Source organism: Plectropomus leopardus, chromosome 10, assembly GCF_026936395.1.
Source record: "Plectropomus leopardus strain MGB_pleo_1.0 chromosome 10, ASM2693639v1, whole genome shotgun sequence".
Lineage (NCBI taxonomy): Eukaryota > Metazoa > Chordata > Actinopteri > Perciformes > Serranidae > Plectropomus > Plectropomus leopardus.
In genome coordinates, this window is record NC_142185.1 from 9,539,742 (window position 1) to 9,553,478 (window position 13,737).

Sequence of the window (13,737 nt, forward strand, 5' to 3'; positions counted from 1 at the left end):
GGGTGTTACATAAAATTACTATTCTGAGATTTTCAATGCAGGGTTTTACTTGTAACAGTAGTTTACTGTTTCTTACAGTTTTAAGTAAAATATATGAATGTGTTTTCCACCACTGTATAATACTAAATATTAGGCACCAATACAGAAAAAAAAAAAAAAAAATATATATATATATATATATATATATATATATATACACACATATATATGAAAGTGTCCTCCTTTCAACACTAATTCGTAAAGTAAACAGCCAACCTGGTTCAAAACAAAACTTTAGGGACTTCAATTGCAATAGGGCGTAATCATATAAAGGTAAATTTAACTTGCTATTTCCAAAGTTGTTCTGATTTGCAATAGTGCTATTGTCCTGCTGCAAAAATAAATAAATAATTAACGTTTGCTTTATTGGTCCTCTCAGTAGAGTGTGGGTTTGTAAAGAAAGTGCTTGATTTCCATCTGCCTAAGTCTAAATAAGCAAATCAATTGAAGAAAAAAAAAAAACAAAACAAAAAAAAAAGTGTTGATATGCATGGTTCTTAACTGTTCCCTAGTTTTAATTAATACCTTGTTTTGTATTTTAATGAAAATATTTAGATAATTACTGTAAGTTTGAATGAAATGTATATGTATGACAAACTGAAAGCATAGCTTAAGGATAATTTCCTCTTTGTGTTCAAATGATTCATTCAACAGTACAGTTCAACTCCACACTCTTGGAGTGTTGCATGTACTCTGGGCACAGATGGAGCAGCAGAAACCAGGCACAATAATAGTAGAGCTTAACCATTCATTGCACCGGGTCTTGAGGTTTGCTCCTGTCATTCGTCAATCTGATCATCTCTGATTGGATTGATCGATCAGTTATCCACTCCATGACTCAAACTTCTCAAACTGCAGTTAAGGGAAAACAGAACTCATGATGAGATCTGCCTGTGCCCACAAAAATGAAGAATGTAATCACATAGAACCACATAAATAAATAGTAATTGTGTTAAGAATCAGAATCAGATCTATTGGTCAAGTAAATGCATACCGGACATCGAATTAGACCATTTTTTTGTGCTCTCAAGGTCTACACAAAGAACTGGACTTGCAATTACAACAAGGACAACTGAGGTGAACATAAACAGAGCTACAGTAAGGATTAGTTGTTGATGGCTCAAACTCAAACAGCTCACCCCAGTCAACCTCTGTATCGACAGACTGAAGTGTCCTTGTGGAAGACACTAATCGGCACTTAATGGACTTCCCAGTCCAGTGGTGCTGTGCTGCCTCTGACCTCACTAAGAAAGAAACTAAGCAAAGAGATTTTCCTGAGTCAGTGTCACATTATTCCACCAAAGATTGTCTTAAGTCTGTGACCTCGTCCTCACAGCTAGCATTAGCTGCTAACCCAATGGGCGCTACAGCTAAAGCACTAAGCAACTTATCAGAGGGATTCCAGTGCAGGGCATTAAAGCTGACTGAGAGAGCAAGTGGAGCAACACGGGCCCAAAATCCTGCTTAGTCATCGCTTCTCACAGTATGGTGAAAAAGTGCCACTTTCATTCCCATGGTGATAAGGGAGAGTGAAAAGGCCGGAAACGGACCTGTGTAATGCTGATGGACGCAGTCGGTCTCTGAGTGAGTGGAGCTCGAGTGCGAGTCGGGGGGCTAAAAAATGCAGCATCAGCAGTGGTGGATTTACTTGGATGAATGGGCTTGGCTCGGCGAGGAGGGTGATGGTGGTGGTGGGGAGTTTGGAGGGTTGTGGGGGTGTCAAAGCAAGTGGCTGAGACATGGCTAATACTGCCAGTGAGCTGTGGCCACCTAAGTAATTACTACCTTTGCTGTTAGGCTAATCCCCAGAGCAGAGCAGCAAACTCAGGAGAGAAAAGCTTAGAGACTCTGTGGGGCTCCCGTCACCCGACGTCAGTTACACAGAGACACGGACCTGCCTCAGTCAGAGGGACGGCAAGGATGAGAGATTACCTTTCCTCAATCGATCAATCATTCTGATCCTTAAAGAAACACAAACATACAAAAATGTGCGTTTAATCAAAAGTCACATCATCTAAAAACAGAAGACAAATCTGTAACCTAGTCTTGACTAAACTGACTTACAGCTTTTAAAATACCCAGCAGAGCCAAGTTGTAAAATTTTCTGATGGCATGTCTTGGTTTATCTACTGGTTGCATATACATTATGTAATTATAATGCAAACACTTAGATTTCGGCCGTTCCAGTCTCTCCGTGCCCACATATTTCTTGTTTATCTCTACTGTCCCCTGTCAATGTAGACTAGAATACTGAAAAAAACAAAAAAAACAAATTTAAATTAAAAAAAAAATGTTTTCTGATGTAGTTTATGGTTTGTTTACATAAAAAATGTGAATTTTTTATGTTTTATCTCTAAGCATGTTTCTTGAGCTAAATGTGAATAATCAAAGCCGTTAATATGGTGAATATAAACAGTGGCAGGGATATCTGGAATTTATTTTTTCAGACTCAATTTTAAACAAGAAAAGCAGAGATTACACAAATAAATAATAAAATAACACAACAAAAATAATGGAATACAAATCACTGATGAATCCCAATTAAACCATATACTGACTTTTATATGCATCAGCAATTACTTTTGTCAAGAATGATCTCTTCTAGACATTATTGCGTGGCAAAAAAAAAACAACAAGCTGACATTTAGGCAAAGCATCCTGATGAATATATGTTTGGTATTTTTATATCTGCTTGCAAAAAAAGCCCTTAAAAGGTGCGGTTAAGTCCAAAACCCCCACATTACAGGAGTGGATAAATACAGTAAATGATATTCATCGTATGGAAAAGATATTTTTTCTCTTAATCTTCAGAAAAATGTGCTTATTAAGTCCTGGATGAAGTGGGTGAAATACATAAGACCCTCACGGACAGATTTTTTGGTCATATGGGATAAATGACTCTATTATGTTGTTGTATTCTATTAAACAACATTTACTGCTACTCTATTTTTTTCTCAAGTCTTACCCTGACATATTTGTCATAGCTCTAGTGTGTATACTTAATCTCTCTCAAATTGTACAAAGTTCCTAAATTTAAAAAGAATATATGAAAAAAATAAACAGTGTCTGTCCTGTGATATAAGCTGCTGTCTAACAAAAAATAATTTAAAAAATGAATTAACTAAAACTTCTCCGCATGTAAAACACTCTAGAAAAGAAAAAAAATAATTTCTTTATATTCCACAAGTTTACTAACCACAAAAACACATACTATAAAGATTTTTTTTGAACTACAAGGCATTGCCAGTGTCAAGTTCAAGGACAGATTTAAAAGCACTCCTCAGATGCCCTTTACAACTTTAAAATTCAGACATGTGAAACAAATGGTTCACTCCAAGAAGTGTGCAGCTATGCTCTCCTGCCAGTTACTCAACATTACTAAGTCTACACAAAGCCGGCTCAGCATCACTCTCTGTGGATGAGCCGCCGCTGTGAGGGTTACCTTTGCGTTCGGAGCGTTTCTTGCGCCTCCTCTTGAACCTGCGTCGGATCAGGCAGTAATAGGAGCCCAGATTCTGTGCGCCGTTGGTAAGAAGGGCCATGGCTTGGTCAGCACTTCAGAAAATCACCTAAAGAGCTCTCTAATGGCACTAGACTAACCTGGTCCACTTCAGCCGCTGGGATCTCACTGTGAACACATGCTCCACCTGTCCTTCACTGTTGTCCAGTGTGTCGAGCTAATGATATTCAGAACTCCACACACCTGCAGCCTTTCTTTGTTTCTACTTTAGTCCTTCCCTTGTATCCGAACTCTCTCTCCCTCCCTCCCTGCCTCCCTTTCCTCCTCCTCCTCCTGCTGTTTCTCTCCTCTGTTGACTCCATGTCTGCCCTATCAGTAGTCAGAGAGGGGAGGCGATGGGGGAGAGTGTGAAAAAGAAGGAGGGGACTAGCGGAGGAGGGAGACTTGTCGTGTTTTCATACAGTTGTGAATTACCACAGGAAGCAGAGTCAAACTCTACCTGTCTAATCCTCTCATAAAGTCAATGACGTGTCCGACAAGCAAAAACAACCTCTCACACTCCTACATGATGAAACAAACGAGTGTACACTAAGTATAACTCCAGTACATACATATACACACACACGCACATCACACTCAAACCTGCTGATATGACAAGAAAAGTCACTTTGCCCCCTTTTCTCTAACTCAAGGATTTAAAATTCCTGTGCTTGTATTCCCTCTCTACTCAGGTACCTCCACTGAAGAATAAGGATGAGAGCATTTCATAAAGAAACACTCTGCCTACATCTAGTGGTACTCTTTTGTTATTACATCTGTGATAAAACAGCATCCTCCCAGCACCACATTCTAAGCCACAGAGGGCTCACTAATGCGTAAAATGATATTGTTTGTAGCTGATTTATAATCGTTATTGAAAATTCTGTTAGTTTTGTTGATACTTGGGATGGACAATATGGAGAATATGGACTTTTTTTTGGCAGTAGCTGATGGGGGTGGGGAGCTGAGACAACAGCAAACATTTTGTTTCTTTTTGGGATTTTTTTGTATGTGTCCCTTTGTATCATTGTGTCCCCTCTGTAAGTTCATAGTTTTTTGACAGTGAACGCAACGCAAGCAGAGCTTTCCATGAGTCCTTTTTTTCTCCTTAGTGACCTCTGGGGTGGACGACTGATCTGTCGATCTGTTCAGAGCTGCAGATCGGATTAGATTGATGGATGAGAGGAGCAGCTGCTACGACTGAATTTAATCTTTAGCCCCTCAAAATTAACAGTTAAGTTGCACTTTCAATGCACTTGGAATTCTGCGGCTCAACTTGTGGCCAGGTTATGCACTACACTTTGAGAGTGTGGTGCATACATATATGTGGTGTATACATATTTCAACAGTGCTCCTTATGAACGGTCAAGCTCCAAAAATAGAAAATCTATTTGTGGCGACAGATGTTTTAATTGTGGTCTTCCACAAATAAATGAATGTGTGGAAACCCTGAAATACCTTGATATCAATACTGGCACGATACTGTATGGTTGACTATTGGAGCTTTCACAAAATATTTACAATGAGACTTTTGATAAAAAATCATCAGTAACGTGAATATAATGACTAATAACTGCAAATAACAGCTCGAACAGTCAGAAAATTACATGACTTCACTGTGATGCAGCCTTTCCAACCAGGAAAGACAACGCTTACGATATTATGACATCCAAAATCTAAAATAATTTCTAGTCTCATATTAATATATCGATAAACTGTCAGCCCTAGATGACATAATATACAAGAAGTCTATAGGCCAGTTCAACAACTTATGTTGTAGGCAAAGGCAAAAAGAAAAGGAGAAGAAAGAAAAGTGACTGCAACAACAGAAATGGAAAATATAGAGAAAAACACTCACCTTTGGCTTTGCTTTGATGTCTGATTGGAAAAACCTGAGGGAAAGAGAGAGAGAGAGAAGATGTTCCAAGTAAGTAAACAGCGGAGCTCCTGTCAAAGATCTGGACTACTGGCAGCAACATTGTGCAACAGATGTGGAAGAGTTCATGGTACATACAGAGGTCAAGTGAAAGTACATATACCACAGTACATTAGTGATTATTAAGCCAGGTTTCCAGCTGGTTTTTCCTGGCAATACACTGGCTTGAATTGTTCAAAAAACTTTTTTTTTTCTGGCCAGTAACACCCATTGTTTGAAATAATAATAAAATGTAAGTTTCTCCACTGAGTGTGACTATTAATTTCACTGGATTTTTTTTCCCTAATTAATGCATTGCAATATGGTGCTGCAGTGCTTCCCTGTAAGCATTACTTTTGGCAAAAACAACACCCTTATTAAGAAATCTGTTTGGTGGATTATGTGGCCAGTCTTTCCACAGAACGTTGATCTCACTCAGACGAAATAAACATAACTAAAACGTTTTCACTGGAAAATAAACAGGCTAAAGGCCAACAGAAGTTCCAGCCACCAGCAGACACCAACTGACAAAGCAGTCCCTGAATATACAGGCAGATAACTTATTTTTCCTTCTAACCACTGTGACTTCACGATTTGACCGGGCCAACTAATTTTTGACTAGATACATATTCATATTAAGCTTAGGGGGTTAAAATATCCAGTTTTTCTAGTATTGGCTAAATTTTGCACAGTGGGTTTTATAATGAAGCAGTAACTATGAATAGGCTTGGGCAGTATCAAATTTTTCAAACCTTCAAACCATTCTCAAATTTCACCAGGGTACACTGTATATGACAGTAAAAGTTTTAGGAAACTTACTCTGGGTCACGGAAGACTGACAAGGTTTAATTATTCATCAAAGAACACTCTTTATTCAATCTATATCGACAAAATAAAACTCAGACAAACTGTCTTGGTTACTCTTGTTGCTAATCTAGTTGTTAAACCCACTGTTTCAACAATCACCAGCTCCAGTTTGATCAAAACGAATCCTTAATTTGCCAAATTAGATGTAAAATAAAAATAAAAATGTCAGTCATTCCCCATGGTTTCTCTCAGTCATTGCTGGTTGCCAGCTGTTTACAGTCCTGTAACTTATCCCTCTACCACTACGTGGCATAGTGTCTTTCAGCTAAGCTTCCTGTTCCACCAATAGAGACAAAAGACTGAGCTCTGGTGGTGCGTGCTGTGCACTACATTCAGTGGGTTTAATAGAAAGAGAAGCACCTTTATGTATGACCGTATTGAAACATACATTTGAGCTTTCTAAATACCCTGGTATACTGTAACACAGTCTGAGCCTAACTATGAGTTAGGGTGAAAGTAAGAGTAGCTGAAGGTGTCTCCTTAAGGCCTTTTTTATGCAGAGACCCTTCAGTTTTTGAAGACATACCTTAGCAGGATGTTGATTCCGAACAAACAAACAAACAAGGCAACCAAAGAGTTTTAAAATGCACCAACAATTGTTAGGGCTGTTTTATATTCTTTTTTATATTCTAAAACATGGATGCTTTACACACATCTTCAACCTGTGAGTATAAAATATTTACACAGCCACCACAGTTCCAAGGTGAACACCTAAAATTATTGTCACCAATTCAGTATCTGGCCAAATGCTTTCCCTTCTGTCCCTGAGCTATGATGCTAAGTAATGGCTAGAGAAGTGTTTTTGCAGAACATTATGATGTCACACTGTAAATGACCTTTGAACTTTTGGATATAAAATGTCAAGACCTCATCATTCTATCCTATTAGACATTTGCATGAAATTGTGTCATAATTGGCATATGAATTCTTGAGTTATGGCCAAAGACATGTTTTCAGAGGTCACACTGAACTTTGAACACAAAATTCTAATCTTTTCATTCTTGAGTCCAAGTGGACATCTGTGCCAAATTTGAGGAAACTCCCTCAAGGTCAAGATATATAGCATTATGAGAACGACACGCACCAGATCACAGTGACCTTGACTTTTGACCTATGACCACCATGATTTAATCTGTTTATCATTGCGCCCAAATGGACATTTGTGACAAATCTAAATAAATTCCTTCTAGGCTTTGAGATATCACATAATGAGAATGGGCTGGATGGACAGACAACTGAAAACATCACGCCTTCCGCCACAGCTATTGCTGGTGCAGCGGCATAAAAAGTCCCTAAAATGATGTTCTAAGAACTATGATTGTTCTTGGTTCTGGGGTGTGGATGAAACAAAAAAGGGGGTTCTTAGAACTCCTCCGGTCTGAAAACACCAAAAGACCTTAACCAAAGATGAATTTTAATACACACACACACACACACACACACACATATATATATATATATATTTACTAAATAAATTCAGATTCAGATTTCTGCACATGAACCCTTCAAAATGCAAGAGGTGGCTTGTGAAAAATGACTCAAAGCCAGCAGAATGCTAACAAAACATAACAGTAAATCTACAGACAGTTGTGGACAAAAAATGAAAAGCCTAAAAGCTCCATAGCCTCTCTGGTAGATACAGCAGCTGGGGATAGAAATGATAGTAAGGCAGTAAGAGATGAGGAGAGGGAGAAGAAATAGAGACATGAAAGCTTGAGAAGAGGGAGAGGATAGAGAGAAAAAAACCCTGAGTAAGAAGGTAAGATAAAGACTGAGGAAATGAAGAGTGGGGGATGAAGTTGGATGAAGTGAGGAAAGGTAAAATGAGGTGAGAGTTATAATCCCATATGAAGCCATAGTCTTGAACTGAGAGTCAGATCTCTAACCTCTGGGGTTGTTTAAGGTCACCAAAGCTGACTTCACTGCTGTCCAACGCCTTCACAGCTCCCCTCCCACTGCTCGATATGAAACATCTTAGAAAGAAAATCGAGGTTTTGGGGTAGACGTCTTATAATTGAGCACATGAAGTTAAACTGAGCAAAAAGGCAAGGTCGAAAAGAGAAAAAATTATAGATAAAAAGACAGATGTTTAGAGGGAAAAACAAGCAGCCAAAAGATTTGGGATAAGAGCTGTGGGGCAGAGAAGTGAGCCCGAGAGAGGGGATGAACTTAAAATATTCTCCAGACGCAAATTCATTCATGCTTCTGTGTGCAAGCCAACGATAACTTTGGCTGGCCAAGTCTCACCACAGCTGCCTTGGCCGGGCGACTTGTTTTTGTTTTGCTTTGTTTTCCAAATGGGAGACAAGTCAGTCCACCTTCCCTTTGCATTATAATTTATCTAGCGAACGCTGCAGACATGGGAGAAAAGACTCAGTGCATGCCCCACAGAGACACATGTTGTTCCACAGACTCAGAGTTTATCCACAGCTCTCTCTCTCTTGGCATTTTCAACACATACTGAACGGAGGACAGGAAAGAGGCTGCGGTTATCCGGCCCGAATTTAAAAGCGTTCCAGACTCCAAATAACAGCTAAACTCCTGGTGGCCTTTTGCAGTGGTTAGACACAGAAACACAACCATTGACAAAAACAACCTCTTAAACTGCTTCACAGGCAAGCGATCCAGGCTACTGTGGTGAGCCCATCTGTTGGTTCTTACTGTAGATGTACTCACAGTCAACTAAAAAGCACAAAGCTCTAAAAATAGACTCAGTGGGAACAGCATTTTTTTTTTCCCTAAAGCCGTTCATCTGAATTTTAAAGACAGTTCCAGGGATTCAGAATTTCAAGAGCTAAATCATGCAAATCATGCAACTTGTGTTAACCATTGAAACCTGGAGCAACATATGCTTCCTGACGCCTTTCACAAGTATTTAAAGCTTTGGACCCGGAGCAAATTGGTGCAATTTTTTTTTTTTTCAAAAAAGGTGAAAAAAGGCAATGAGCAACTTGTTGACAAATATCCTGCAATTCATGATAAATTTGCTAATTTAAAGAAAAATAATATATTATTATTATTATTATTATTATTATTAATAATAATAATAATAATTTAAAAAAAGGAGAAATGTCAAAGACGGGGGACATGTCAAGGAGAAGCTAGGAAAAAAACTATATTTTTAATTATCATAATTAAAATTATGTTACAAAATTATTTTATGTTTTTAAGGACTTTTTGCTGGTCATTTCTTTGTTGTTGTTTTAATAAACTAATTTTCAAGCAATTTTCTTATTCTTTTCTACTTTTCACTAAGTTCTTGCCAATTTTTGGGTCACTTCTTGTTTCATTGCTTACTTCCTTTTCCCATGTTTTTGAAGAAATCAAGCTCATTTGCTCAAGGTTCAAAGGATTAAAGTACCGCAAATACACAGACTTGAATAATGCAGTACAGCCAAACACCAGTGAGGGGAGACACTTCAAAAGGGGTCAGATGTCAAATGCTGCGGCATCATTAAACTGACATGTTGACATTTTTACTTTAACAAGGAGCACACAAGACCCTTCAGCTACACCAAAATATGCTCATTAGTATTTATAAGCATTCCTCATTAAAACCGAGCACCACAAACCAAAAAACAAACCCTCTCTGTCTAACAAGCTATTTTGAAGCGAGCAAAGGAAAACTGCGAAGCTGAGGAACTAACGAACATCTGGAGAAGAAGAACGTTAAAGTCAAACCTCAGAGTGTTCCCCCTCAGAAGAAATGTTGAGAAAATAGCACGTTTTTTGTTTCTGAGTGTGTTCCAGCAGCATGTCCAACCAGAAACCTTACACATGAGCGTGAATACCTAAACATGACGGCAGATGAAAAATGTCCAGGCAGGAGTGGAGCTCCATTGCCTTGTGAGGAAGTCACGTTCCTAAAAGCAACACTCAGTGAACCTCATCTTGCACGCAGAGTTTGGCAAAGACTTAGAGACAGGGAGAGATTGTGTTTGAGAGATTAGCGGAGACAGAAGGGGGAGAGCCTTTCAGAGCGGTTGGGAGTTGAGGTTAAGTGTAGTATGTGTGTGGCGTTGTCATATTAGTCTCATGCTCTTTGAAGACTGGAGTTGAGGGTGCAGAGGGTGAATGCAAAGAGATGTGGGGGCTTTAGTTGGTTTGACATAAGCGATCAGAATAAGGCAGCACAGGAGGAAATAAAAAGCCATTTGAGAGCAGGCTGGACAAGAATTAAGTCAGAAAGGTTGATTATGAAAGAGAAATATTATGAAAGAGAGACGGAAAGTCAGTCCACTGTGCATAGTAAGAGGAGTGCGTGACTGTAAACCTCGACTCACAGTCTTCAGCCAAAAAATTAGGCCAACGGCTTGGTAACCACTGGCCACACACACTAACACACACACACACAAAAAGGCTAGCCAGTGTGATGAGAGCCATTAAACGCTCCCCCTCCCTGTGACCTAGCTTTTTCCCCACACGTGTATACACAGGGACACAATTTAATTAATCCATCATTTAATTACATGTCGAGCGACTGTATTGTGATTGATTGTGTGTATATGTGTCTGTGTGTGGGTGTGTAAATTCAAGGGAGAGAGGAGCTGGATCGCCATGCAGTGTAATTTCTCCCTTGTGAATGTCTGGCAGTGTTTTTGTTCTGCTGACTCTCGTCCAGCAGAGGGCAGCACTGCTACAAGATAATTAAACATTATGCAGCACAGAGAGCACTGAATGTTGTTCCACTTGGTTGCACGTTTTCATCTAATTTTCAAGTGCTGTAAATGTTCACACGTTATGCTGCTATATCTCAGTGAACAGTTCAAATCATGTACAGAGCTAAAATCATCTACTACCTCATAGTTTCCAGAGGATGTTTCAAATGAAAGAAAGTTTACATGATTTGACTGGAATTTGTATGTTTAAGAAACAGTTAGTGAGGACTTGCAAAAATGTAGAACATTTAATGAATTTACACACAAAGCAAACTCCACTGAAGCTTTTAATAGTTTCCTAAAAACTCTCTTTTATAAGAAAGCCTTCCCTTAACATTCACATTGAAGGTGTTACATTTTTAAATTATTGTCATTACATTTCAAAGTGGTCCCGTTTTAGTTTGACCATGTGATTATTTTACGCACTTCAATATAAATTGCACTTTTACCTGTTTTAATTTCAGAGTTTGTTAATTTATTGGTATTCAATCTGTTTTACATGACATCACGCTTTTATTAGCCTCTTATCTGATTATTCATTCTATTCTTCTCCAGATGTTATGGTTTTACACACACACACACACACACACACACACACACACACACATATATATACACACACACATATATATATGACTGCCCTCTTAAGGCTGAAAGCTTTTATCACCAATCCAACTCCCCTTTGTCATCTGTGTGTTTGCAGGGGGGTGCTGTGGATCGAGAGGCAGCACGATTGGGTGTGTCTTAACCCCCTGTCCAGCCCATGAAACACAGCTGTAAATGCTTGAGTAACACGGCGCTAAAGTTTGCTGCACATTCGGTGTGAACACACCACTAGACTGTATCAGTGCTGTACGCATTTTGGTAATAGGTGGAATTCACAGTGCAGGGGGTTAGAAGTGGTTCCACAGTTCTTGTCCTATTTGCAAAAGCACAGGGTTCTAAGGATTTTGTGTTGCCAAAACCATTTCAGTCCAATGATGTGTAGGATGTGGTATGGTCTCTGGAGGCTACACTGCTTTGTTAAAATAAAAATAAAAAATTATATATATATACATTTCAATGTTGATCAAAGAGAACTGAGTTAAATCCCTGACAGAGATGCTAATAGCTTGACTGAGCTCACCATCAAATACAATTGGCAGTGTGGGAAGCCAGTGAGGGATCATGTCCTTGACACAACACTGATGGCACCAATTAGTTGGTTAGGGCTCTGTGAAATGGAGTGGAATCTGCGGGGGGATGGTATGGCCCTTCATATTTGTTATGCCCTCTTGATGAAGCCTCTCAGTGGCAGGTGATGAAGCAGCTGGTGACTCCATGTGTATCAGAGGGGCCACGTGGCTGTCGACAACACCACCAACTGTGAATGGTTGGCGAGTGGTTCTTCTGATATTCCAAAAATTGGGAGAAAAATATGTAGAAATGCCAAAAAAAACCCTGAACAATACTTAGAATTGTAAGTAATGAGTTCTTCGTGGTCTCAATGCAAGTAGTGAATACTGGCTGTGTGGCTGTGAGGTTAAAAAAAGGGAGGGTTGCCTCCTAAAAAAAAAAAACGTATCTAATGTGAGGGAATACACACACACACACACACACACACACACACACACACACATATACACAGTACCACATAACCATCCAAGAATTATCTATAAACAAACCAGACTGCCAAAATAATCTTGTGACTTCTATTAGCTTCCAAAAATCTGATTATCCACATTATTTTAGAAACCACAGTGCTTATTTTGCATCATTTACCAGCTGCTATATTTTATTAGTCTCTCTAAACAGGAGCCTGCTTCTGTTCTAAATAAGAGGGACTGCGTAAAGGAATGACTTAATTCTTCCTATGGGAGTTCCCTTTAGTTCCCAAGCCGACCATCATGACCCACCCCTGGGTGTGGTACCCTCTTTAACCAGCTTCCAGCTCCCCGCCTGGGACAGATCCGCTCCAACGCTTGTGGCTTTGAGTTTTTTTGGCGGGGTATGACCAGCAGTGGTGTGTGTGTGTGTGTGTGTGTGTGTGTGTGTGTGTGTGTGTGCAAGTATGTGTCTTGTGTGTATCAGCATGAGGGAAACAATGGGCAGCTCTGTGTCAGCCCCTTTTGGCAATATATACACCTGAAGGGCAAAGTCAACTAGCTGTAACAAAGGAAGGGTGGGATATGGGCAGCGGGCTTCAAGCCACACAAGCTCTGTTTCAAATTGCACACCAACATACAGTTCATACTCAATATGGCCGAAATGCAGCGCTCAAAGGCTTCCAAACGGCAGTTCCACAAACCAATCGGTAACATCACAGAAGCGCCGTCTATTATTTATACAGTCTATGCACCATACACATAAAATCTGACTAATACAAACATTCACTAATCAAAATTGATTACAAAAGTGTAAATTAGCAGTCAGGGGTTTAAAAAAAAATAATGGCACATGTATATAAATTTGCATGTTAACTACAGATTAAAAATCACTAATTGCGACACTCTGGGTTTATTACTATTTTCTTAAAAACAGTCCACATTTTCAACAGGCCAGGCTTGAAAGAAAAACACAAGTTTCTCTACATTACGAATTCAACGCAACGCACAGTGAGTATGTGACAAACAAGTATTTGTTTGTCACATAAACACTATTTAATTCTTTTAATATGCTTTAGAATAATACTGGAAAATATATCATTAATTGTAAGAGGTAATGCTGCCTGCTTTCGTTCAGTGGTAGCTCAGACCAGTAATGTCATAATTGGTACAGTC

At 39.2% G+C, this 13,737-nt stretch overlaps 1 protein-coding gene across 3 annotated transcripts in view; it reads right to left on the minus strand.

Annotated features, from left to right (window-relative positions):
• The window catches only part of adarb1b (adenosine deaminase RNA specific B1b), a 140,300-nt gene that overhangs the window by 48,623 nt on the left and 77,940 nt on the right, over positions 1-13,737 (minus strand). For 2 of the 3 annotated variants that reach the window (XM_042494846.2, XM_088083013.1), the window contains one exon: positions 5,397-5,430. Coding sequence is in view for 1 of the 3 variants with exons in the window: in XM_088083012.1 (XP_087939138.1) it covers positions 3,482-3,581 (100 nt within the window). In the remaining 2 variants the exon portion in view is untranslated. Of the gene's footprint in view, positions 1-3,481; positions 3,727-5,396; positions 5,431-13,737 lie in introns of those variants that run through there. The other variant, XM_088083012.1, reaches the window with a different exon arrangement.